Here is a 25746-nt window from a genome sequence, read left to right as displayed (position 1 = left end):
AGCAGTGTCTCTCTGTAGCCCCAGCTGTCCTGGAACTCACTATGTAGACCAGGCTGGCCTTGAACTCACAGAGATCCACCCGCCTCTGCCTCCCAAGTGCTGGGACTACAGGCATGCGCCACCAAGCCCGGCTTTTGTTGATTTCTTAAAATGTTTATTTTTATTTTATATGCGTGAATGTTTTGACTATGTGTATATAAATGCACCATGTGCATACAGTACCCATGGAGGTCAGCAGATCCCTTGGGAAATAGCAATGAACAGCTTTTAGTCACCATATAGGTGCTGGGAACTGAACTGGGTCTTCTCCCAAGAGCAGCCTGTGCTCTTGACTGCTGAGTCATCTCTCTAGCACCTAAAAGTTTTCTTTTAAAGTGACCTCGAGTAGTCTTTGTAGTGCATAGAAATGCACCTAGCCAATATGCATCTGAACGTGAGTTTAGATGACTGAGATTTATCTTGAAGTAAGTAGGCTTTCCTCTGTTCTTCTTCCTCATCAGGTATACAATGTTTACATGGCAGGGAGGCAGCTGTGTTCTAAGCGGTACCGGGAGTTTGCCATCCTGCACCAGAACCTGAAAAGAGAATTTGCCAACTTTACATTTCCTCGACTTCCAGGAAAGTGGCCATTCTCATTATCAGAACAACAGTTAGATGCTCGGCGTCGGGGGTTGGAAGAATATCTAGAAAAAGGTAAGCCAGGGCTGGTGAGTCGATTCAGCAGGTAAATGTGCTTGCCCCGAAGCCTAATGGTTGGAGTTCAATCCCTGGGATCCACATGGTAAAAGGAGAGAACCAATTCCCAGAGTTGTCCTCTGACTCCCACACATGTGCAGTAGCATGTCTGAGCTCACACAAATCCATTCACACACACTAAGTGAAAAATAATAATAAATGAATATGGTTTTTAAAAATTAAAAAGGGTAAGCCAGCCCATTAAACTCTTATTATCTTGAATAGGCGCAGCTTCTAACTTCTAAATACATGGCTGCGTTTCCTGAAACTCAAAGTGAAGAGTCATGTTTCTGACTAGAAGTGTTGAATGATCTAAGCTCTGACAGGAAGACTGAAAGACCCAATACAGTGACTAGTAGCCTGCTTCATTATAAAGCTTGCAGAGCACTGAATAACAGAAACACGAATCACTGTTTATGCATTTGGATAGTCCTTAGTGAACTATTTATAGGGTTATATTTACTTGTAAATACATTCTATGGTTCTTTGCTCCTTGGGATATCCTACATGAAAATTGCTTATTCCTTTACTGGTATTCCTGGATAGGCTTGCTGAGCTGTAGACAGTCTAATCTTGTTTTAAGCAGGCTATCTAAATAGAATTAGTTGAACTTCCTTATGACAACTTTGAGTTCTATGGACGTTGATTCTGACATACTTCTTTCTCTAGAAAGGAAGACAATCTTGTAGCTCAAAGAAGAGACTTGCCTTGCTATACTATAGCTATATAACTTGCTAGCTGTGTGCTAGGTTTTTAAAATGGGGTTTTTTTGGGGGGCTGGAGAGATGGCTCAGCGGTTAAGAGCACTGACTGCTCTTGCAGAGGAATGGGGTTCTGTTCCCAGCACCTACATGGTGGCTACAAACTGTCCTTAACTCCAGTTCCAGGGGAATCCAAAGCCCTCTTCTGATCTCTGCGGCATTGCATGACACAGGTGTACTCACATACATATAGGCAATACACTCATGCACATAAAATAATAAGTAAAATAAATAAAATGGTTTTTTAAAGTATTGGTTTAATAGAATAATGGTCTTAAATGGTGTTTAGTAATTCTGTGTCTTTATGTGCTTGTATAAGGACTAATTTTTTAAAAAACTTTGGGTGCATGCCTTTAATCCCCATACTTGGGAGGCAGAGGCAGATGATTTCTGTGAGTTTGAGCCCAGCTTGGTCTACATAGTGAAATCTTGTTTGAAAAAAAAAAAAAGGAGGGAGAGAAGAAGGGCTATACAAAGACCTATGGAAATAAAGAGGTAAGAAGGAGCTCAAAGGAGGTGGGACCACAGCATATTAAAATTATCAAGGGAGAAATGGGGAAAATGGGGATACTTTAAATGGGAAGGGTGGAAAGGGAGGATAAGACAGGGAGGGAAAGAGGAGCTATAAATAGTGCCTAGCTAGTATAAAAATGACAGAGGGAATCATATTAGTCCAAAAACCTACTGAAAAATTACACATACAATATCCCTACGTGAGTCTGTGATTATAGCTGAAGACTACATAACAAGAAACAGTGCCAGACAGGAGAAACCTTCCTTTGAGTTGTTGGCCAGGTAGTCTAAGAGACTACAAAATTACACAGGCTATTGCCACAGTCCTTGATTGCCTCCTAGAACTTGATGGTAAGACCCTATTGGACACAGGATATGGAGCAATGGAGCTGGAACTGACCTGGAAGCCACCTCCCCTGAAGGCTAGCTCTCATAGCTTTGGAGATCTTTAGGCAAGCGAGAACATCAATCAGTGGTCCAACCCTAGCCTTCAAGGCCTAAAAACCACATCGGTGAGACCAGCACAGCAAATGACATTAGTGCAGTAGTGGCACTTTTATCTTGTGGATAATCAACAGCTACCTAACTGGACTTAAAGCCCACTGAGTGGGAGGAAACTCATGTCTGGTACTGCAAACCTAGCCAAATACACATAGCTGGAGAGGCCATAGATCTTAGAGAAAACCCCAAGGTTCTCATATCGCTAGACAAATAGAATTTCTTACTATGTGCAAAATATGGACCCTTAAATTTACAGACAAATATCCCAGTCACCACCAATCAAAGTAGCTTGTTTTTCAGCAGAGATTACTAATTACAGAATTATACCACTGGTCACACACAGAAATTGTGAATTGCCAAGCCTAAGTGGCACATCTAGGATGCAACCTCTACACCCAAGACTCATGGAACATAGAACAAGGGATGAAGAGAACACTAATGCATCTTTCAACTCTCATCAATGAAGCTCCCTCATGCAACAAAGGGCCAGGAACACAAAAGGTCACAAATGGCCAAAATGCAGAGAACAAGAGTCTGCAGAGTGTGGGTCCTTGAACAGGTCTCCTATATTGATGTCTACCCACCCAAGACTCAGGGACCATTGTGGAAGGGTACAGGAAGATTGTAAGACCCAGGGAAGGGGGGGTGCATGACCATACGGAAATAGTCCAACAGGCTTCTGGAACCCTTCTCATAAAAACCTCTAGCAATGGTGTCAGCATGCACAAGACCCATGCAAACAGGCATGACAGAAACCCAGCACAGAACTGTGGAAATGAACAGCAGGCCCTAATCTTAGTTGAAGAATTATTAGCAGCTGAATATTTCTGGATGAGGAAGAGCTGATTTTGAAGAGAGAGACTCTAGATAGGCTGACTAAACCCCTTACTATATTAATTTGGTATATGTATTCTCTGCTGACTTCTGTTCTCTCACTGCCTTTTTTCCCCATCTTCACGTGGTGATTGATCACACACATTGAAAATTTAGATCTACTATACTTTTTTCTTTTCTATGTTTAATATTTTTTTTAGCAAGCTACATCTTTGTCTTTTGGGTTTTTTTTTGTTGTTGTTTTTTTGCTCTTTTTGAGACAGGGTCTCCCTGTAGCCCCAGCTGTCCTGGAACTCACTATGTAGACCAGGCTGGCCTTGAACTCACAGAGATCCCCCTGCCTTTGCCTCCCGAGTGCTGGGATTAAAGGTGTGCGCCACCACGCCCGGCCATCTTTGTATTTTTTTATTGCTCTGTTCTGTATCATATTTAGGTGAATTGTTTGTCATGCTTCAAAACTGGACTTTTGGCCTGGTGTACTAGTGCATGCCTTTAATCCCAGTACTTGGGAGGCAGAGGCAGGTGGATCTCTGTGAGTTTGAGGCCAGCCTGGTCTACATAGTGAGTTCTAGGCCAGCTGTGGCTACAGGGAGACTCTGTCTCAAAAAGACACACACACACACACAAAGCAAAGCAAAATAAAATTGTGAAGAATTGTCTACTACTGATTTTTTTGTACATTTTTGTGTGAGTGTCTTTTGATACAAAGTCTTGCTAAACAGCTTAAGCTGCCCTTGAACTTGCAGCAAACCTCCTGCCTCAACCTCCCAAGTGCTGGAATTGCAGGTGTGTACAACCATACCTGGCTCTGACAATTTAAATCTTGATATGTTTTTATATTCTTGATTTAGGGCCTGATGCTAGATTGTCTTTGTTTTCCCCAGTGTGTTCAATCCGAGTCATTGGTGAGAGTGACATCATGCAGGAATTCCTGTCAGAGTCTGATGAGGTAGGTGAACACCCCTTTACTATTTCCCTCTTAATGGTCATGGGCTGAATTATGGTAAACTCTCCAAATGACTGAATTTCTTCTATTTCCTTTTCATATGTATCCTGCTTATCTATCATTTAAGACCTAGCACCACCTTTAATCCCAGCACTCAGGGGGCAGAGGCAGGAGGATCTCTGTGAGTTCAGGGCCAGCCTGGTATATATAGTGAGTTCTAGGCCAGTCCTACTACAGGGAGAACCTGTCTCAAAAAGACAAAAAAAAAAAAAGACCTAGAGCTAGACCTAGGCTCACCTTTCTGTGTCCTCCTTTATTACTTTTTTTGGTTAGGCTATAAAATAATGGGTTTTATTATGACATTTTCACATGCGCACACACACATGCACATGCCATTTTGTATTTTGCTGGTGTTCACCATTATCCCCCCTTGCCCCTCCTTCCTCTCTTGTTGCCCTCCTTCCTCTCTCCTGGATTACCTTTTCTGCTTTTGTGATTAATTGATGTGTGTGTATTTAAGTCTATGTGATATTTGTCTTCCCTCTCCCTGTAGACCCCACCCTTCATGTCCCCCTTCTACTTTCATGTCCCGTGTGTATATAGTTTTTTAAATCTAAATTTCACGTCTGAGGGAAAACATGCTGCTTCTCTTTCTGAGTTTGGCTTATTTTGAACATGGTGCTCTCCAGGTCCATCTGTTTTCCTTTTGAATGAGGCTTCCGTTCCCTCTCAGCAGGAACTATGAGATGCTTGCTCCTTTTCACTGTGTTGCTCCCCTATTCATCCCACCCCCCTTTTTTTCTTTCTCTTTTTGAAAAAATTGTAAAGACAATTTTTTCATCTGATGACAAACAGCAGCCACAATGGCTATTTAGGACATCTGTATTAGATAATTGTGTTTCTTCTTGAGGAAGTTTCCTTCTGTATGTCTGATGTGATTTTTTTTTTTTTTAATTTCGGTATTGTTTGGTGAACCGTGATGCATCAGAATGCTGTGAAATTATAGCTGAGTGCCATGGTGGCCCTGCTGAGCTCAAAATCCCCGAGGCCCTGGGTTTAGGATTCTCTTTTCTGTCCTTATTAATGGAGTGTGTGGCTTCACTACTTGAAATTTTACTGCGGTAATTCTGCTGCTGTGAGAAGATGCTAAAATGCTCTCTCTCTCTCTGTCTCTCTGTCTTTCTCTCCCTCTCTATCGCAGTAAAAGCATGCTCATCTTCCATGTTAAAAAAAATTCAACTTTGTCTGTAGTAACCATTTCTCTCCTTTCATAGCTAAGCTTCTTTTTAAATTTATTTATTATTTTTATTTTATGTGTACAAGTGTATTGCCTGCATGTATGTAAGTACACCCATGTTCTGCAATGCCCTCAGAGGTCAGAAGAGGGCGTTGGATCCTGTGGAATTGGAGTTACAGATGGTTGTTAGCCACCACATGGGTGCTTAGAACTGAATCCAGGTCCTCTGCAAGAGCAGCCAGTACTCCCAACTGCTGAGCCATCTCTCCAGCCCCCATAGCTAATGTTCTTGAAAGATTGTTCTATTCATTTTACTGTCATTTCCCTATTTTAAACTTTTGAAAATTTTCCGCAGTGTTCAGAATTTAAACTCTTAACCTGATACTCACAAAGCCCTTCATGATCTGGCCTCTCCTCTAATCTTGTTTGCCACCCGTCTAATGTACCCGTTATTCCAGATACTTTTGGAACTTTTTTTTCCTTTATAGTGCTGGGAATGAAGCCCAGAAACTCCCCTGCTAAGCAAATGTTTGACACTGCCACATCTCCAAACCTATAAAGTACTTTATTTTTGCATTTATTTTATTTGATTGATTGATTGAGAGAGTGAGTGAGAGAGAGCATCCACACCACAGTGCATGTGTGTAGGTCAGAAGACAGCGAGGGAATTGGTTCTTTCCTTCTACCATGTGGGATCAAACTCAGATTGTCAGGCTTGGCAGCAAGTACAAAGCTTTACCTGCTGAGCCAACCTGCCAGCCCTCTCATGGCCCTGAAGTACCTCTTATTTCCTTAATTCATCATGTTCCCATTCCCATTGTGTCTAGAGCTTGTGCTCTCTTCCAGGAACCTTCTCCCTCATTCTGCTTCCATACCCATCCTTTGCACTGCTAATCATTTAAAACAACTCAAAGCTCACTCCTCTGAACAGCATTCTGGCTCTCTGTACTTTTCTGCTATCCTACCCCTGCCCCCCACCCCGGGATATCCCCTGCTCTTCTGCCCTTTCTTTGGAATAGAGCTTATTCTTTGTTATCTTGACTTTTCTCTTTCATCATATTAGGCAGAGTCAGCTTCTAATCTGCCATCTTCCAGGTCCGCCTTCTCTTTGAAGTCTTCCGTGATTGCTCAGGTCATCCATTTTCATACCACCAAGAACTTGTACAGTCATTGTCACTCAACTAACATCATACTGCAATCTTACTTTCCCAATTTTTATGCATATAATCAATGTCACTTCATATTTTTAGCTTACAAGAATGTGTGAGCTACCAGTAGGTAAGAGCTAAATCTTGATTATCTTTATAGTCCCAGTCCCTTACCACAATATCAAGCATATTGGAGGTCCTTAATAAGTATTAATCAGATAGAAGAATGAGTATGTAACACTAATATATTATCCACCAATTATTTAACATGTGTATGTCTTATTTTCTTGACTAGATAGAGGGTTCTTGTGGATAAGGGTATAAAGTGTAACAGTCCCCCTTTTCCTTGATTTTACTTTCCACAGTTTCAGGTATCTGGTCAAACATAGTCTGGAGAGATGGCTCAACAGTTAAGAGCACTGGCTACTCTTGCAGAAGATCCAGATTCGAATCCTAGCACCCACATGGTGCCTAACAACTGCTTGTAACTCTAGTCAGGGGATCCGACACCTTCTTCTGTCCTCCCTGGGCACTGCACAACATGGATGCATTTATATACACACAGGCATAACGCTCATACACATAAAATAAATTAATTAAAAAAATATGTTAATTATCATAAGCAATGAGGTCGTTTTGGTTTATTTTTGGCTTGTGAGTTATTTTTTGTTGTTTTTGGTTTGTGTGTGTGTGTGTGTGTGTGTGTGTGTGTGTGTGTTTGAGACAAGGTCTCATGTAGCTCTGGATGACTGACCTTGAACTTACTATGTAGACCAGGCAACTTCAGACTCCCAGAGATCCATCTACTTCTGCCTCCCAAGTGTTAGGATTAAAAGTGTGTGCCACCACACCCAACTAATGAGGTGTTTTTTTGTGGTACTGGCTAGGACCTAGGGCCTTAAGCATTCTATGCAAGCACTCTGATACTGAGCCATATCTACTGCCCTAAGTGTTTATTTTTAATGAAGAAGAATAAGACTCATTTATTCTTTGCTAGAAAATTGAGCATGACACTATTCGTATCCCTAAGTCTCCTCTGTTTTTCTTTTTTCAAGTGGCCTAATTATATCAAGTTTTAGAAAGGAGGTTTACAAAAGAAGTTACATTATCCCTTGAGCCAATCTATATCCCTACCCATAAAACCAGAGATTCGATGGAACTACTTGTATCTACTTTCTGTTCTCTCTTTCCTTTGTGAGTTATGAATGAGGTGACAGGAGTGAATACAAATCTCTTGCGTTTGACCTAGACTGTTTCACATACTATTCAGTTTTGAAATGTGAGCATGTTGATTTCAATGTTTCTTTTTTTTTCTGTTTATCTTAAATACTAACTTCTGTTGACTTTATGACTTATAAACTTGCTGACTTTTAAGATTTCATTTTCTCCCATCATAGTAGAATTCATTCCCTGTCTATTATGTTAGTTATTGTTTAACATAGAGCATATAGCAAGGAGAGTAAGAGTAACGCGGTTACAAATTTGTTCTTTTTTTCCCTCAGAACTACAATGGTGTGTCTGATGTAGAGCTGAGAGTAGCGTTGCCAGATGGAACAACAGTTACCATCAGAGTTAAAAAGAACAGTACTACAGATCAAGTATATCAGGTAAATTAAACTTAAGCCTGTTGAATTGGATGATGTGATGCTAAGAAAGTAAATGAGTTAATAGGTATAAAACATTCAGAGTGCACTTACGAATTCATAGTACTAATCTGAAGTAGCTTTGTCATTTTTTTTGTTTGTTTGTTTTTGAGACAGGGTCTTCCTGTATCCTCAGCTGGCCTGGGACTCACTATGTAGACCAGGCTGACCTTGTTCTTAGAGATCCGCCTCTGCTTCCTGAACACTGGGATTAAAGGTGTGTGCTACCATGCTGAGCAACTTAGTCCTTGAAAGAAAGCTATAGTAAAGCTGGTGTGGTAGCGCATGCCTATAATCCTGGCATTGAGGAGGCAGAGGCAAGAGAATTGCTCTAAGTAGTAGGATAGCCAGGACTCTATAGCAAGACTTTGAAAAAAAGGTACATGGGGTTGGAGAGATGGCTCAGTGGTTAAGAGCACTAGGTGCTTTTGCAGCAGACCCAGTTTCACTACCCAGCACTCATGTGGTGGCCAACAACCTTCCATAACTCCAGTTCCAGGGGATCCAATGCCCTCTTATGACTTCTGTGGACATTGTACAACATGGGTGGATTTATACACATGCAGGCAATATGCTCATATACATAAAATAAAAACAATAAAATATTTTTTTTTAAAAAATAGTAAAATAATTTTTAAAAGGTACAGTAAATATCTCAGAACACAGTGGTTATGATTGAATCCTGTTTTTTATTGTTAAAAAAATGTGTGTGTGTGCATGTGTGTGATATGAGTGTGTATTTTGTGTGTGTTGTGTGAGAGGCATGTGTGTGCTGGTGTGCATGCTTTGTCTCTTGGTGAAACTGAAGCTTGTTTGTCTGGACAGCTTATTCCAGGGCTGCCTGCCCAGCATTTGTGTGCATGCTAGAGATCTGAACTCTGTTCTCATGCTTCTGCTGCAAGTACTTATTTTCCCCACAATGACACTTTTTAGTTTAGATTTTTTTTTTTTTTTTTTTTTTTTTTTTAGGCAGGGTCTTACTATGTAGCCCTGCTTAGCCTGGAACTACCTATGTAGACCAACCTAGCCTGGAATTCACAGAGATCTTCCTGCCTTTGCCTCCTGAGTATTGGGATTAAAGGCATGTGCCACTACATCCAGTGTAAAAAAACTGCTTAACACATAAAAGTAGAATAGATTAACCAGTGAGCCATCACTCTAGTCCCCCAGTAGTGGATTTTTTTTTTTTAATGGTCTTTTTGAGACAGGGTCTCCCTATAGCCCCAGCTGTCCTGGAACTCACTACATAGACCAGGCTTGGCCTTGAACTCACAGAGATCTGCCTGCCTCTGCCTCCCTAGTGCTGGGACTAAAGGCATAGGCCACCATGCCTGGCCTTTTTATGTCTATTTTAATGTAAAGTAGTCCCCCATAACCTTCCCAGCTTTTTGTGTTTTGCTGCCATTTTGTTGCAGAAATTAGGTCAGGCTGAATGTATCTCTTTGTTTCCTCTTTATTATGTCCTTCTAGCTCTCTATATTTTCTTTCTTTTTATTTTTTATTTATTTATTTTTTTGAGACAGGGTTTCCCTGTAGCCCCAGCTGGCCTGGAACTCACTATGTAGACCAGGCTAGCCTTGAATTCACAGAGATCCACCTCCCAAGTGCTGGGACTACAGGCATGCCGCCACCAAGCCCTGCTAGCTCTCTATATTTTCTATAAGTGGAAATTTTGTTTAGATACTTGATTAGATCCAGGTTATTTTTTTTTTGTCTTTTTGAGGCAGGGTCTCCCTGTAGCCTCAGCTGTCCTGGAACTCAACTATGTAGACCAGGCTGGCCTTGAACTCACAGAGATCTGCCTGCCTCTGCCTCCCGAGTGCTGGGATTAGAGGCTTGTGCCACCATGCCCAGCCAGGTTATGCTTTTTGATATAAAATATGAATACTTCATAATTGGACTGTATACATTATATTGCTTCTCAGTGGGCAATACACAGTATCTAGTTGTCCACTTTCAGTGGTAACAAGATTAATTAATAGGTTTGGTGGTAGCTACTTGGTCTCTTCACTATAAAGTTTCCACTGATTTTTTTGCCAAATGACACGTGTTCATTGATGATTATTGCCTTAATTAATGATTTTTGTAATTCATTTATTTATTTACTTTATGAGTATGAGTGTTTTGCATGCACAGTAAGTACAACTGTGTGTGCAGTGCCTTTGGAGGCCAGAAGAGGACATCAGATCCCCTCGAACAAGTGACATTTATTAGCTGCCATGTGGGTGCAAGGAACTGAACCCAGATCCTCTGTAAGAACAAACAGACTGTGCTCTTAACCAGTGAGCCATCTCTTCAGCTATTAATCAGTGATTTTATAAAGGTTGCAAAGTGCTAGTTTTCAATGCTCTCATTTTTCATAGTTAGAATTCTTCTGTAAGTAACTTTTCCTTATCAGTTAAGGCTTTTGATTTATCCTGAAAAGCAGTTTGTAGGATAAAGAGGATAAATACTTAATTCTTTCCTTTGATTGACACATTTCAGAGTAAAGAATTGGTTCCCTAGTTGATTCCAGTATTGTCCAGTTCAATAATTGTTATATTTCATTTTTAATATCATGTAAATTGTTTTTGTTTTTATTTTTTTGAGACAGGGTCTCCCTGTAACTCCAGCCATCCTGGAACTTGCTATGTAGTCCAGGCTGGCCTCATCTCCTGAATGCTGGGATCAAAGGTTTGCTCCAGACCTTCATGTAAATTTTTTAATTAAATATAATTTAATGAATAATAGCATATATTATGTTTTTGATGCTCAAATGATTGTATTTTTGTCCAAAGGAAGCTCCTTAATATCTGTTCTTGTTTACTTTTGATGCAATCCTTTAGTTTATACAAGCATATTTTAACACGACTTGGGCTCATCTTTGTACATTTCCTACCCTAGATCTAAAGTAAGCCATTTCCCTAAGGAGTCCTGGTTCTTTTGGTGAGAAATGGTGTATTTAAGATCATGACCTGGTACTGGATATAATCATTGTTTTCAGGCCTGTTATATTTGCCTTTAATCTTAATTTGAGCAAGATTTTCAGGGAGTTTAGCGGATTTCAGGTTATTAATGCTTATTTCTTGTGGCAAACAACAGCAAGATCTAGCCTTCATTTAATAAAGGGCAAACAATATATGTCAGATATGAGGCATTTTTGGATTTTTTTATGTATATGAGTGTTTTGCCTGCATGTATATAAGTGTATCACATACATGCAGTGACCACAGAGGCCAGAAGGGGATATGGAAACCCCTGGAACTGGTAAGAACTGAACCTTGGTCCTCTGGAAGAACAGCAAGTGCTCTTAGCCTCTGAACCATCTCTCCAACCCCATTTTTGAAATTTTACAATAATGGCATAATTGCAAAAAAAAAAAAAAAAAAAAGTTTGTCTTTCCAGTTTGCAGGTGTTTTGTTTTCTCTGCATTTTCAATGTTTCTTTAACAGGGCCTGGGTGCCTTTTAATCCTCTCCTCTCCCCTATCATATTACTGAGACTGGAAGCCATTTTGTAAACCTTGAAAGCATTCCAGACTGAGAATATTTTTAATTTGAAGTTCCTGTACCATGTCAGACATGGGAGCAGATATGGGAAGAAGAGGTATAAGCATATGTGGTTCAACCTTCCACAGTGTTTATCTTGTTTAGTGACTTCCTTGCTTAGATTGGGAGGGCTCTTAAAAACTGATTTTGGCCATGTGAGGTGGTGCATACCTTTAATCCCAGCACTCAGAGGGCAGAGGCAGGCAGATCTCGGTGAGTTCAAGGCCAGCCTGGTCTATATAGCAAGTACCAGGCCAGCTGGGGCTGCAGGGGGACCTTGTCTCAAAAAGACCAAAAACAAAACAACCCTGATTTTGTTACCCATTTGTTTTCTGTCTTATGCTTTTTTGCTATGTGTATGTAATTTAAATTTTCATTTATTTACACATGGAGTATTTCAATTTCTTTCTCATTTGTTATGTTAGGTCCTTAATTCCTAGAGAGGATTAATCCTTGTTTAATATGCCTTTTGTCAACATTTTGTTATTTTCATGAGGATATTGGTCATCAATAGGAAGGAGATATATCTAATGTGTCCCCAGTTTGGAACATAGAACATCTGAAAAATGAAAATATTGGGGTTGGAGAGATGGCTCAGTAGTTATGAGCATTTGCTGCTCTTGCAGAGGACCTGGGCTTGGTTCCCAGGACTCGCATGGCAGCTCACAACCATCTGTGATTCTAGTTCCGGGGGATCTGACGCCCTCTTCTGACCTCTGCAGGCACTATGTGCATGTGATACACTTAAAACACTTAAACATATAAAATAAAAATAATAAATGAACTCTTTAAAAAATTCGTGAAGCCTTAGTAGAATTCATAATATTTTAAGCCAAAGAATCAAGTACTGGGGTACATACATATAGACCCAGAGGTGTTCAGGGGGCTGAAGTAGAAGGATCATTGTACCTAAGAATTCAAGGCCAGTGCAGTCAACATAGTGAGACCCTATCTCTTAAAAAAAAAAAAAAAAAAATCAAAGGTTGAGATCCTATGTGTGTTAACAGTCTATAGTAAATGTTAACTGAATATGTGAAACTAGGTGTTTATGGACTGTAAAAATGAGCACTGAAAGTACAGTCTTGAAATTGGGTATTTAAGAACTCATTTTCAGGGGCTGGTGAGATGGCTTAGTAGGTAAAGGCATTTGCCACTAAGCTCACCAACCTGAGTTCCATCCCCAGGACACGTTATTGAAGGAGAGAGCAGACTCCTGCAAATTGTCTCCTGACCTCCACACATATACAAACACAAATAAATAATAAAATAAATGCAAAAAATATATTAATTTGTTTTCATTTTAAGATCTGTCCTATCAAGTACATTTTCTTGTAAATGATGCTAAAAAGACCTTTGAAGGGGCTGTCTCGGCAGTTAAGAGCACTTGCTGCTCTTCCAGAGAAATTGAATTTGGTTCTTTTCACAAATACCTATAAGTCCAGTTCCAAGTGATCCAATGCCTTCTTCTGGCCTCCATAGGTACCTGCACACATGTGGCATTCACATACACACACACACAAATAAAAAAATAAGTCATTTTTTTAGAAGGCCTTTGTGAACAATGCATTCATATTTGAAAAAGGAAATTTGATATTGAGAAACTATTGCCAGCTTGTATTAGAAGAGAGAAACTCCTAGAAAATAGTTGCTTGGGTTAGAGATGGGTGCCCCTCCCCCTGCTTGCCTTCATACATATGTGTACATGTGAACAGGTACCTTAAAGATAGCTGTAGACTCTGGTAGTTTTATGAAGCCAAGATGCAGAATCTCTCCTTTTTCCTCTTCCACATGCATATCCAGCCTCCTACAGCGCTATCTGAATTTACTTTCCCTGAAACAATTCTATCCTGTTTAAACTTCAGGCTATTGCAGCAAAGGTTGGCATGGACAGTACAACAGTGAATTACTTTGCCTTATTTGAAGTGATCAATCATTCCTTTGGTAAGTGCTACTGGCTGATACAGTATTTTGTTTGGGGGATATTTTATTCTAATACCATTGGATAGAAATTGTTTTCCCAAGAAGAGCTTAAAGACTAGAGGAGAGCTCAGTGATTAGTTCTTTTTCCAACAAGCAGACTAAGCAAATCCTATAAAGACTATCATATGGATGTCTGATCATTACTGAGCCTTTTCTTCTTTTATCAGTATACAACAACTTTGATTCCTTGGAAGCAGCCATCTTTCTATTACTGTTTTTCTTCCCAATTCTCAGTGGCCTAATACACAGATATAAGTTGTGTTACAAAGAATTGGCAAGATACCAGGATACTTGGATTCTAACCTTATCCTTCCTAAACTTTGGCTTTACTTTCTGTAAATGAGAAATTTTATTTTATTTTATTTTGTCTTTTTGAGACAGGGTCTCCTTGTAAGCCTCAGCTGGCCTAGAACTTGCATGTAGTTTAGGCTGGCCTTGAACTCTCAGAGATCCCCCTGCCTTTGCTTCCCGAGTTCTGGGATCAAAGGCATGTGCCACCACACCCAGCTTAAATGAGAAATTTTTATTTATTATTTTTATGTGTATGTGTGTATTGCCTGCATGTAGGTAAGTGCACCCGTGTCATGCAATGCCCTCGGAGGACAGAAGAGGCTGTCAGATCCCCTGGGACTGGAGTTATGGACAATTGTTAGCTGCCATGTGGGTGCTGGGATTTGAACCTGGGTCTTATGCAAGAACAGCCAGTGTTCTTAACCGCTGAGCCATCCCTCCAGCCCCTTAAATGAAAAATTTTAAATCTGTTATTTGCAGTGTTATAAAGCCAAAAGAAGTAAGCTGGGTGTGGTAGCATACACATGTAATCTCAGCCCAAGCCTGGTGGAGCTAGGTTGTTAGGAAACAGGAACCCTACTCTGAAGACATTCTAAGGAAAGGACTATGATGAATGCATTAGGGTTTTGAGAATGGATTGGGAAGGTCCTTTCAGCTCTTTATAAGTAAAAGTGTTTCATTGAGAATGGCTGTAGGAGCGATTCTGAATGTCTCATAGCTGGGTAAGAGGGAGAAGCTGCACTGATGGTCACTGGATGTTAAGTGTAAGTTACCAGATTATGGGTCAAGCATTTTAACAGATTTTAGAATTGGAGTCATTGAAGGATGAATTTTAGTCAGTTTGATGTTGTATTGACCAGAGTTGTAGTTAGAAGGGGTTGATTTTGCTAGATATGTGATTTGTGTTCTGTGGTAGAACTCCTTGATGAATTTGAGCTGATGCTCTAGTTAATAATAACCTACCATTATTAATCTGCCATGTGTAGTTTATACTAGGGAAGTTCCTTGTATATCTTTTCACTTTAACTTTCTTTGTTTTGTCTTCTTTAGTACGTAAGCTGGCACCTAACGAATTTCCTCATAAACTCTACGTCCAGAATTATACGTCAGCTGTGCCAGGCACCTGCCTGACTATTCGAAAGTGGCTTTTTACAACAGAAGAAGAAATCCTCTTAAATGACAATGACCTTGCTGTTACATACTTCTTTCATCAGGTGAGTGAATTGATCTTCCTCAAAGGCCTGTTTTCTTTTTCTGTTTATAAGGATTTGGTAACTTCACAATTCAGTGTGAATCCTTGAGTCTGAGTTACATTTGTATTTTAGTTTATCCCATTTCCCAAAATATAAATGGTAGAGCTATCCTAGAGTCTAAAAACCATTGCGTCCTAATTTTTAAGCAACAAAATGAGCCTTATGGCTATGTACATATTCAGATTTTTTCATCAATATTATATATACTGTGTAATTGGGTAGAGCAAATGCCTGTTCCTTTGCTCTCACATCAGTCAACACAAAAGACTTCTGTGGCATCAAAAGGTGTGGGAATTTCTCCCCACCAGCAGGTGTGCAGTTTTGCAGTAGACACCAGCTAGATGTCTTCAAATGTAATTCAGTTTTTTGTTGTGTTTTGGTTTGGGTTTTTTGGGCCTTTTTCGAGATAGGGTCTCCCTGTAGCCCCAGCTGACCTGATCTCACTATGTAGACCAGGCTGGCCTTGAACTCAGAGATCCACTTGCCTCTGCCTCAAAAGTGCTGGGATTAAAGGAGTGCGCTATCACGCCCAGCTGTAATTCAGTTTGATACTGTTTACCTGGATATATCAGCAAATCACACAGATCAAGGAAGACAATATTCCAAGACTGTTCTCGTTTTAGACTCAGTTACAAACCCAGGCCTCTGAAACTACTGAATAACTGGCTACAAATTCCAGTTACCATGCCCCCTCTGCATTGTGTGTTGCCCATGGAGCTCAGGGAACTTAGAATACCTTATTATAGGATTTTTTTAGTTTTCAATTTACTTTATGTATATGAGTGTTTTGCCTACATGTGTAAGTGCACTACTTCCATGCGATGCCCAGGGAGGCTAGAAGAGGGTGTCAGATCATCTGGAACTGGAGTTATAGATGGTTGGATGTGAGCTACCACGTGAATGCTGGGAACTGAACCTGGGTCCTCTACAAGAGTAACATGTGCTCTTAACCACTGAGCCATCTCTCCAGCCCCACCATTTTGTTTCTTATATGGATATGGGTGTTAGGGATTGATTTGAGGTCTTCATGCTCCCACAGCAAGCAGTTTAACAACTGAGCAACCTCCCTGGTCCCTTCAGAGGATTTCTTTATGGCCAACTCCAAGACAGAAAAGCAGGCAAGATTAGCCCAGCCCCCCTAAAGATATTCAGCAGGCGTGGGAAATGGCTCAGTGGCTAGGAACACTGCTCTGTAAGCATGAGGACCATTCCCTAGCACCTATGTAAAAAGGCCAAGCATGATTGCTCACTGGCTACCCAGCCTTGCTGAAAGGGTGACAGACCCTGTCTCAAGCTAATAAGGCACAGAGAACTAGAGGAAGATTGCTGATGTCCTGCTCTAGCCTTCATGCACACACACACACATACACACACACACACACGCGCGCGCGCGCACACTTCTAAAGAGATTCAAAACCCTAATTTATTTTGTTAGTTTTCATTATCAGAAGTAGCCGCAGGTGGAGCTTTCTGACCCATCTCAGTCTGTACTGGTGTCCCTACACTCTGGCACATAGCTTCATTCTGGGATTGACCTTCACTATGACCATCTCCTGTGTGGATCTCCCATTTCTAGTGCTTGGATTATATGCTGCCCACCCCCCTTTACTCATTTATTTTGGTAGAATACATTCTTAGAATCAAGAAAGGGTGCATAGGAGATCACTGATTTAAAATCTTGAATATCTGAAGATGCCTTCACATTTGATTGATCTTAGGATTGGTAATAGATCTCTAGGTTGAAAATTATTTTTCTTCCAAAATTCAGAACCACAGATTTGGGGGCTCCATTTGTCTCAAATTTCATAATCATGTATCTTTTTTTTTTTTGTCTTTTGAGACAGGGTCTCTCTGTAGCTCCAGTTGTCCTGGAACTCATTATGTAGACCAGTCTGGCCTTGAACTCACAGAGATCCATCTGCCTCTGCCTCCCATATGCTGGGATTAAAGGCATGTCCCACCATGCCTGGCCTTAAATTTCATAATCATGTATCTTTTTAAAAGACTATTTATTCATTCATGTTTGTCTCCATACGAGTGGGGGAGGGCGTGGCGGGGATCAGATCCCTGGGAGCCGAAGTTACATACAGGTGTTTGCAGGATGCCTGGCTTGTTATGTGGGTGCTGGTATCTGAACATCAGTCCTCGTGATTGTACCTTGAGGTCTCTTTTTAGCTGACCATCTCTCCAGCCCCTTTATTGATTTTTATTTTATTTTATTTTTTTGTAAACAGGGTCTCCCTATAGCCCCAGCTGGCCTGGAACTCACTATGTAGACCAGGCTGGCTTTGAACTCACAGAGATCAGCCTCCCTCTGAACTCATAGAGAGCCATCTGCCTCTGCCCCCTAAGTGCCGGGACTAGAGGCGTGCGCCACCACACCCAACCCTTTTATTTATTTTGAGATAAGATTTCACTATGTTTCTGAGGCTGGCCTAGAATTCAGTATATACTCCAAGCTGACCTTGAATTCTATATCAGACCTTTTATCTTACAAAACTAAAACCATACACATTTTATTTTTAAATTCTAGCTAAATCTTATAGATTATACATGCATTAAAATTGCTTCATCCTGAAAGCTCACTAAAATAACAGTAATGGGATTGTAAGTAGAATAAACCTGAGCCAGCTGTGGTGGCACAGGTGTTTAATGCTAGCACTCCAGCACTCAGGAGATAGAGGCAGCCAGATCTCTGTGAGTTCCAGGCCAACTGAGGCTTCAGGGAGACCCTGTCTCAAAAAAAAAAAAAAAAGATGTAAGGCTATAAGGAAAAGAGGGTACTATAGCCATGGACAGTTTTTAGAAAATAGTTAAATGAGCTGGGTGTGGTAGCGCACGCCTTTAATCCCAGCACTTGGGAGGCAGAGGCAGGCAGATTTTGAGTTCAAGGCCAGCCTGGTCTACACAGTGGGTTCCGGGCCAGCTGGGGCTACAGGGAGACCCTGTCTCAAAAAGACTGAAAAAAAGAAATAGTTGAATGAATCTTGGAGTTTGTGTTTGGTTATTGTGGAAGAATTGATAACAAGATTGGTTATTTGTAATTAGAAAGTTACAAATAAGAACATGGAGAATAACTCACAGAAAATAAATTATTCAAGAAAGGAAATCAGTGAAGTAGGTGATATAGCTGGGAACATTTCTTACATACATAAAATGCAGCATTGAGTAAAAGTTGGGTTTTTTAAATGTTTTATTTATTTATTTTTATTATTTCTTTTTTATAGCAGGCCAAACTCCACCTCATGGGTGCTAATAGAGGCATGAAATAAGGCACCAGTGCTATGCATTTAAGATTTATTTTATATGTATGTGTATGTCAATATGTGTGTGTCCTGTGTGTTGGTGCCAGTAGAGGCCAGAAGAGGGCTTCAGATCCCTTGGAGCTGGAGTTACAAGCAGTTGTGAGTTGCCTGACCTGCATGCTGGGACCTGCAAGAATAACCAGTGTTCTTAACCACTGAGCCATCTCTCCAGCCCCTTATTTATTTTTTTAATATTTTATTTATTATTTTTAATGTGTATGAGTGTATTGTCTGCCTGTGTGTAAGTGTACCTGCGTTGTGCAGTGCCTGCAGAGGTCAGAACAAGGTGTCAGATCCTCTGGAACTGGAGTTATGGACAATTGATAGCCACCATGTGGGTGCTGGGAATTTAATGCGTTTTTAAAAAAATATTTTTTAAATATAAAGATATTTAAAATTTTTATTTACATATCTTTATTTTATGTATGTGAGTGTTTTGTCTGCATATGTGTAAGTGCACCCATGTCATGCAGCGTCATGGAGGTCAGAAGAGGGCATTGTTAGCTGCTATGTGGGTGCTGGGAACTGAACCTGAGTCCTTTGCAAGAGCAGCCAGTGCCCTTAACCACTGAGTCATTTCTCCAGCCCCTAATGTGTTTTGTTGGTTTTGGTTTGGGTTTTTGTTTTATTTTGTTTTGAGACAGGGTCTCTCTGTCACCCCAACTGGGCTGGAACTCACTAAGTAGACCAAGCTGGCCTCGATCTCAGAGAGATCCACCTACGTTTACTTCCTGAGTGCCGGGACTAGAAGTGTGCGTCACCACACCTGGCCAAATATAAAAGATTTTTTTTTAAATTTATGTATATGTGCACATGAGTTTATATGTACCATGTGCATGCAGTACCTACAGAGGCCAAAGGGCTTTGGATTCCCTGAAACTAAAGTTATAAGTGGTTGTGAGACAACTGACTTGGGTGCTGAGAACCATAGCTAGGTATTCTACAAAGAGCAGTAGCACTCTTAACTGCTGAGCCATCTCTTCAGCCCGTTATTAGATTATTTTTTTTCTTTAACCTGCTGAGTGGTACATGCTGTAATCCCAGCACTCTGGAGGCTGAAGCAGGAGAATGGTGAGTTGTTCAAGGCCAGCTTGTGCTGTCATAGCAAGACCCAAACACAACCTAGTGTTTATAACCGGACAGATCAATTTTGAAAATTCATGTCCAAAGTTACAGTTCCTTGGTATACTTAGGGGATTGGTTTCAGGATCTCCAAAATTTAAAATGTTTTAAATCCCTTCTATAAAAAAGCCATAGTATTATTAGCCTATGACATAACCTCTGTACTTCTTCCTGTACCTTTTAAATCACCCCTAGATGTAGCAGATACAATATCTGACATAATATACATTTTGTGTGTGTGTGTGTGTGTGTGTGTGTGTGTGTGTGTGTGTGTGTGTGTGTAGTTGTCACAGTGTTTGGTTTAGGGAATAATGACAAGAAAAGTGTATATGTTCAGTGTGTGTGTGTCTATGTGACATGCCACAGTGTGAGGGTCAAAGAACAACTTTGTAGAGTTGGTGCTCTTCTTTCCTTTTTTTGTATGAGTTCTAGAGATCAAACTCAAGTTGCCAGGCTTCACAATAAGCACTTTGTCCTTCTTGCTTATGCTCTAGCTTTTCAGTAATTGGCTCGTTTGGCCTGGAACCACAGCTTTGGTGATAGTAAAGTGTTCAGGTTCTTTAGTACATTATGTAGCAGTTCTGACTGAGGATCCTTTTGATGTATATAATCCTCTGTGCTTACATGGACCCCAGTAGTATGGCCAGGACTAGAGAGAGACTGGCATCATCTTTCCCATGACAGTCCCTGGTGGAACATTAATGACCATAGTTCTTAAAGGAACAGCTAAATGGTACTAATAATAACCATAACTACTTTAAAAGTTCCTAACATCTGTCATCTCCTTTTGTTGTCATTTTAAGTATGAGTATTTGATAAACTGAGAGGGTTTAGGACTTTCTGAAGTATACATCTGTAGGTGACAGAGCTAGAAGTTGAGCTAGTCTCTTGATTCCAGTATTGAGCTTATTCTGCTATTTTCTCTTAAAAGAAAGACTATTGGGAAACCCGGTATGGTGGCACATGCCTGTATTCCCAGCACTCAGGCCAAGGCAGGACAACTCAGTTAAAGACCTGCCTGGGCTATGTAGTCAATTCCAAGCAGACCTGGATAAGAGACTTTATACAAATTTTGTTTATTTTTATGTGTATGAGTGTTTTGTCTGCATGTATGTAAGTGTGCCACATGTATACAGTGTCTGCAGGGGCCAGAAGAGGGCACAAGATCCCATGGGACTGGCATTACAGACAGTTGTTGAGCCATCTTGTGGGTACTGGGAACCAAACCTGAGTCAGTTGCAAGAACAGGCAGTGCTCTTAACCACTGAGCCATCTCTCCAGCCCCAAAAGAAACTGTTTTTTAGAAAAACTATAGGAGGCTGGGCGTGGTAGCCCACGCCTTTAATCCCAGCAGAGGCAGGCAGATCTCTGTGAGTTCAAGGCCAGCCTGGTCTACATAGTGAGTTCCAGGACAGCTGGGGCTACAGGGAGACCCTGTCTCAAAAAAACCAAAAAAAAAAAAAAAAACAACCAAAAAAACTGTAGGAAATGATTTGTTGCTTAAGTGCAACAGCATCCTTAATCTTTATTACAATCTCTCCTCACCTTAGTTCACTTGGCATTTGGACACAGTCTCTCTTATTTTTTTACTTTTTAAAAAAAAAATTTTATTATTTTTATTTTATGTCTATGAGTGTATTGCCTACATGTATGTGAGTGCACCCATGTCATGCAATGTCTCAGAGGTCAGAAGAGGACTTCGGATTCCCCTGGAACTGGAGTTAAGGACAGTTTGTAGCCCCCATGTGGGTGCTGGGAATTGAACCCGGGTCCTCTGCAAGAGCAGCCAGTGCTCTTAACCACTGAGCCATCTCTCCAGCCCCTCTTATTTTTTTGCTTTTTAAAATATGGAGCACCACAAATCTGCACAGGGGCCTTGCTAATCATCTCTGTATCATTCCAATTTTAGCATATGTCATGCCAAAGCTAACACTCTTTTTTAAAAGATTTTTTAATTGTTTATTTAATCTCCATACTTAAGTCTATCACCTTAAGTCAGAACTATTCCTGTGCCTGCTTTTTAGGATTCTTTAATCTGTTGATAATTTAATCTATCCAGCAGTATCGGTCATGGTCCCCTCACGTGTATTCTTTAAATCAGGCAGATCTGTTTCCGAAGTATACTTCAAGCCAAACCTATTCCTGTTTCCTCACTTGGGCTTGGAATCGTTCTCACTGAGCCTGGTCTGGACGTCTTCCCACAGCCTCTTGATAACTGTGGTTAGCAGTACGTGGTCCTCTTCTGGACCCGACATATGTGGTTTTGCCATATCATTGTTGCCTTTCCTAACTACCAATGTACCTACCATCTTTCATTGTGCTCTTCATTGTTCTCACATGTTTAAGTTTACCAGAATTATAAGACAAACCAGATCCCTCACATGCCTAGCATAATCCTTGATATTCTTTAAATACTAGTTATTCCAATAAATACATGTGACAGTTCACTGTGGTGGTGATGGTGATGGTCCAAGCAAATACAAGTTTTCTTGAAAATACATCTGGGTCTCTATTAAAAGTGTACCTGAGCTGGGCGTCGTGGTGCATGCCTTTAATCCCAGCACTCAGGAGGCAGAGGCAGGCCAATCGATTGCTGTAAAATCAAGGCCAGCCTGGCCTACATAACGATTCTGAGGCCAGCTGGGGCTATAGCCATCTGGGACAAGAACCCCTGTCTCAAAAAGACCAAAAAAAAAAAGTACCCTATAGCCCTATAGTGACTTCTTTTTAAATATTTTTTAAAAATATTTATTCTTTTTATTTTGTGTGTATGAGTGTATTGCCTGCATGTATGTGAGTACACCTGTGTCGTGCAATGCCACGGAGGTCAGAAGAGGGTTCCATATTCCCCTGGAACTGGAGTTAAGGACAGTTCGTAGCCACCATGTGGGTGCTGGGAATTGAACCTGGGTCCTCTGCAAGAGCAGCCACTGCTCTTAACCACTGAGCCATCTCTCCAGCCCCCTATAGTGATTTTTACATTCTCATCTTCCCTGCCTTTGTTTTGGTAACAGGCTGTTGATGATGTGAAGAAAGGTTACATTAAAGCAGAGGAAAAGTCTTACCAGCTACAGAAACTATATGAACAAAGGAAGATGGTCATGGTAAGTTTGTGTCCCCAAATACTTTTCTAAAATGCCCCCCATTACCTCTTTTTTTGTTTTGTTTTGGTTTTTTCTTTTTTGAGACAAGGTCTCCCTGTAGACCAGGCTGGCTTTGATTTCACAGAGATCTGCCTGCCTCTGCCTGGATTATCCCCATTACCTCTTTTTTTAAAAAATATTTTATCTATCTATCTATCTGTCTATCTATCTATCTATCTATCTATCTATCTATCTATCTATCTATCATCATCTCTATCAATCAATCTATCATCTATCTATCATCTATCTATCTTGCTATCAGTCATATGTATGAGTGTATTGCCTGCATGCATGTGAGTGCACCCATGTCGTGCAATGCCATGGAGGTCAGAAGAAGGCTTCGGGTTCCCCTGGAACTGGAGTTAAGGATGGTTCGTAGCTGCCATGTGGGTGCTGGAAATCGAACCTGGATTCTCTGCAAGAGCAGTCAGTGCTCTTAACTGCTGAGCTATCTCTCCAGTGTGCCCCTCCTCCCCCCATTACCTCTTAAATCTCTTGTTTTACTCATTTTTGAAAAGTTTCATGACCTGGTCAGAGTATGAACTAATTTGGAGGGGAGGGACATGTAGACTTTGATACAAAGTCCATTTTATTTCTCCATTTATTTTACCAGAAACGTAAATTATGTAAAGTATATGATTTTGTTATTAATAGCCAAACTGTTTTTTTAATATGAAAACAAAGATGTATAAAGTGAAACCAGGAGTGCTGGTGCAGTCCTACACTTCCAGTCCTACGCTCCCAACACCAGGAGATAGGGGCAGGATCAAGGTCATCCTCAGCTGTATAACAAATTCAAGACAAGCCTAGGCTACATGAGACCATTTCTCAAAACAGCAGCAACAGCAACAGGGACTGGGGAGGTGGCTCAGTGGTTAAGAATACCAGCTGCTCTTACAGGAGACACAGGTTCGATTCCCAGCACCCACATGGCAGCTAACAACCATCAATAACTCCAGTTTGAAGGGATCCAACACCTTCTTTTTCTTCCATGGGTATTGCATGACATGGGTACACTTACTTACATGCAGATTAGGGGCTGGAGAGATGGCTCAGCGGTTACAAGCACTGACTGCTCTTGCAGAGGACGCAGGTTCGATTCCCAGCACCCACATGGTGGCTGGAGTTAAGTCCACTTCCAGGGGAATCCGACGCCTTCTTCTGACCTCCACAACATTGCATGACACGGGTGCACTCACATACATGCAGGCAATATACTCATATACAGAAAATAAAAATAATAAATAAAATAATATTTTTAAAAATTAAAGATGCATAAATTATATTTTATGATATGAAGATTGTGTAAGAACTAACATTTAGATTTTTATTATTTATTTATTCAAAAACAGATCTCAAAGCCCAGGTTAGCCTGAAACTTGATATATAGCCTAGGCTGGCCTTAAACTTACAATCCTCCTGTTTTAGCCTCCTGAATATTTGGGATCTGCTATCATGCTTGGGTTTAGGTTTTTATAGGTTTTTATTTATTTTTATTTATTATTTGGGGGAGTGGTTTAAGATAGGGTTTCACTATGTATCCCAGGGTAGTGTTGAACCTAAAGTGACCTTCCTGCGTCACCCACCCAGATGCTCAGGCTACAGGCATGTCACTGTGTTCAGCTAGGTTTTTAGCATTGCAGATTATTTTAGTCGTGGTTTATCAGATCACTCCTTCACAATTTCTGCATTTGCTTAGACACTGCACAGCTGTGCTTCTGTTATGTGTGGTACCCTAGAGTTCTGATGTTTGGTTAGCAGCTATGGCTTCATGTGGCTGTTTAAATCTAAATTGAGAATCATTTAAAATTTTTTCTTTAGTTACACCAGCCACATTTCAAGTGCTAAATAGCCATGTGTGCTGGTGACAGCCATGTTGGATGATGTAGGTGTAGAACATTTTTAGCATCACAGAAAGTTCTGTTGAACAGAGCTGCTGATTTCATTCTTTAAATGTTTTAAAATTAGTTTTTAATTTGCATCTTCCATAAATACAGTAAAGAAAATTGTCAGAAATAAAACTAGTAAAGAATACTTAAGCCGGGCGTGGTGGTGTATGCTTTGATACCTATTTTGAGATCATATTTAGACTAAAGTGAAAGGCTGAGGAGATGCCTCAGGTGGTAAAGTACTTGCCCTGCAAGCAGGAGGACCTGAGTTCAATCCCCAGAACCACATAAATAATCTGGGTATGGTGGTACATGCTTGTAATCTCAGTGCTGGGAAGCAGAGACAGGTGGAGCCCAGGGCCTTACAAGTGAGTTGCAGACCAAGTGGCGGACCCTGTCTTGTGAAACAAAGCTTCTGAAGAACAGCACTCAGGGTTGTCCTCTGGCCTCCCCATGCACACACATACAAATGCATATGTACCCCTGACACAAACATATAGCACACAGCACACTAAGAGCTAAAGTGTATTTGATACCCAGGTGTTTTCCTATGAGTCATTAACATAGAGTATAAAATGTGCTTAAATGTTTATAGACTTCTGGTGCTAACATGGATATACTAGCCGCAGAGAAGAAAATCTCACCAAAGTTTGAACGGATCGTGTTTTAAGTATCAGTATTCAAAGATAACCTTGCCAGTGTTGGATTAGATGAGCTCTGGAGAGCCCATAAATCTTGATGCTGTTAACTATAGCAATTTAGTGTGAGTGGTAAGTTTGTAGTTAGGCTACGCCACCTGAAGCCTGTAATGGCAACAACAAACTTCTAAATTTTAGCTTTTCCATATAAAATGGAAATAATTTAGATTGTTAGCTATCAAGTAAAATCTTGACAAAATATTCCAAGAATCTTAATAGAG

At 40.6% G+C, this 25746-nt stretch overlaps 1 protein-coding gene and 1 pseudogene across 3 annotated transcripts in view; one reads left to right on the top strand and one right to left on the bottom strand.

The window, feature by feature from the left end:
* The window catches only part of Snx27 (sorting nexin 27), an 84258-nt gene that overhangs the window by 40915 nt on the left and 17597 nt on the right, over positions 1-25746 (top strand). For all 3 annotated transcript variants that reach the window (XM_029561165.1, XM_008828212.3, XM_008828213.3), the window contains exons 3-8: positions 501-693; positions 4229-4293; positions 8178-8282; positions 13707-13785; positions 15166-15329; positions 22810-22899. In XM_029561165.1, coding sequence (XP_029417025.1) covers positions 501-693; positions 4229-4293; positions 8178-8282; positions 13707-13785; positions 15166-15329; positions 22810-22899 — 696 coding nt within the window. The remainder of the gene's footprint in view (positions 1-500; positions 694-4228; positions 4294-8177; positions 8283-13706; positions 13786-15165; positions 15330-22809; positions 22900-25746) is intronic.
* Positions 21637-21726, bottom strand: LOC115069466 (annotated as a pseudogene).

This window comes from Nannospalax galili, unplaced genomic scaffold (genome assembly GCF_000622305.1).
Source record: "Nannospalax galili isolate Female #2095 unplaced genomic scaffold, S.galili_v1.0 scaffold752, whole genome shotgun sequence".
Lineage (NCBI taxonomy): Eukaryota > Metazoa > Chordata > Mammalia > Rodentia > Spalacidae > Nannospalax > Nannospalax galili.
Note: the sequence above shows the minus strand (reverse complement) of the source record. Positions and strands in the feature narration are given on the sequence as shown.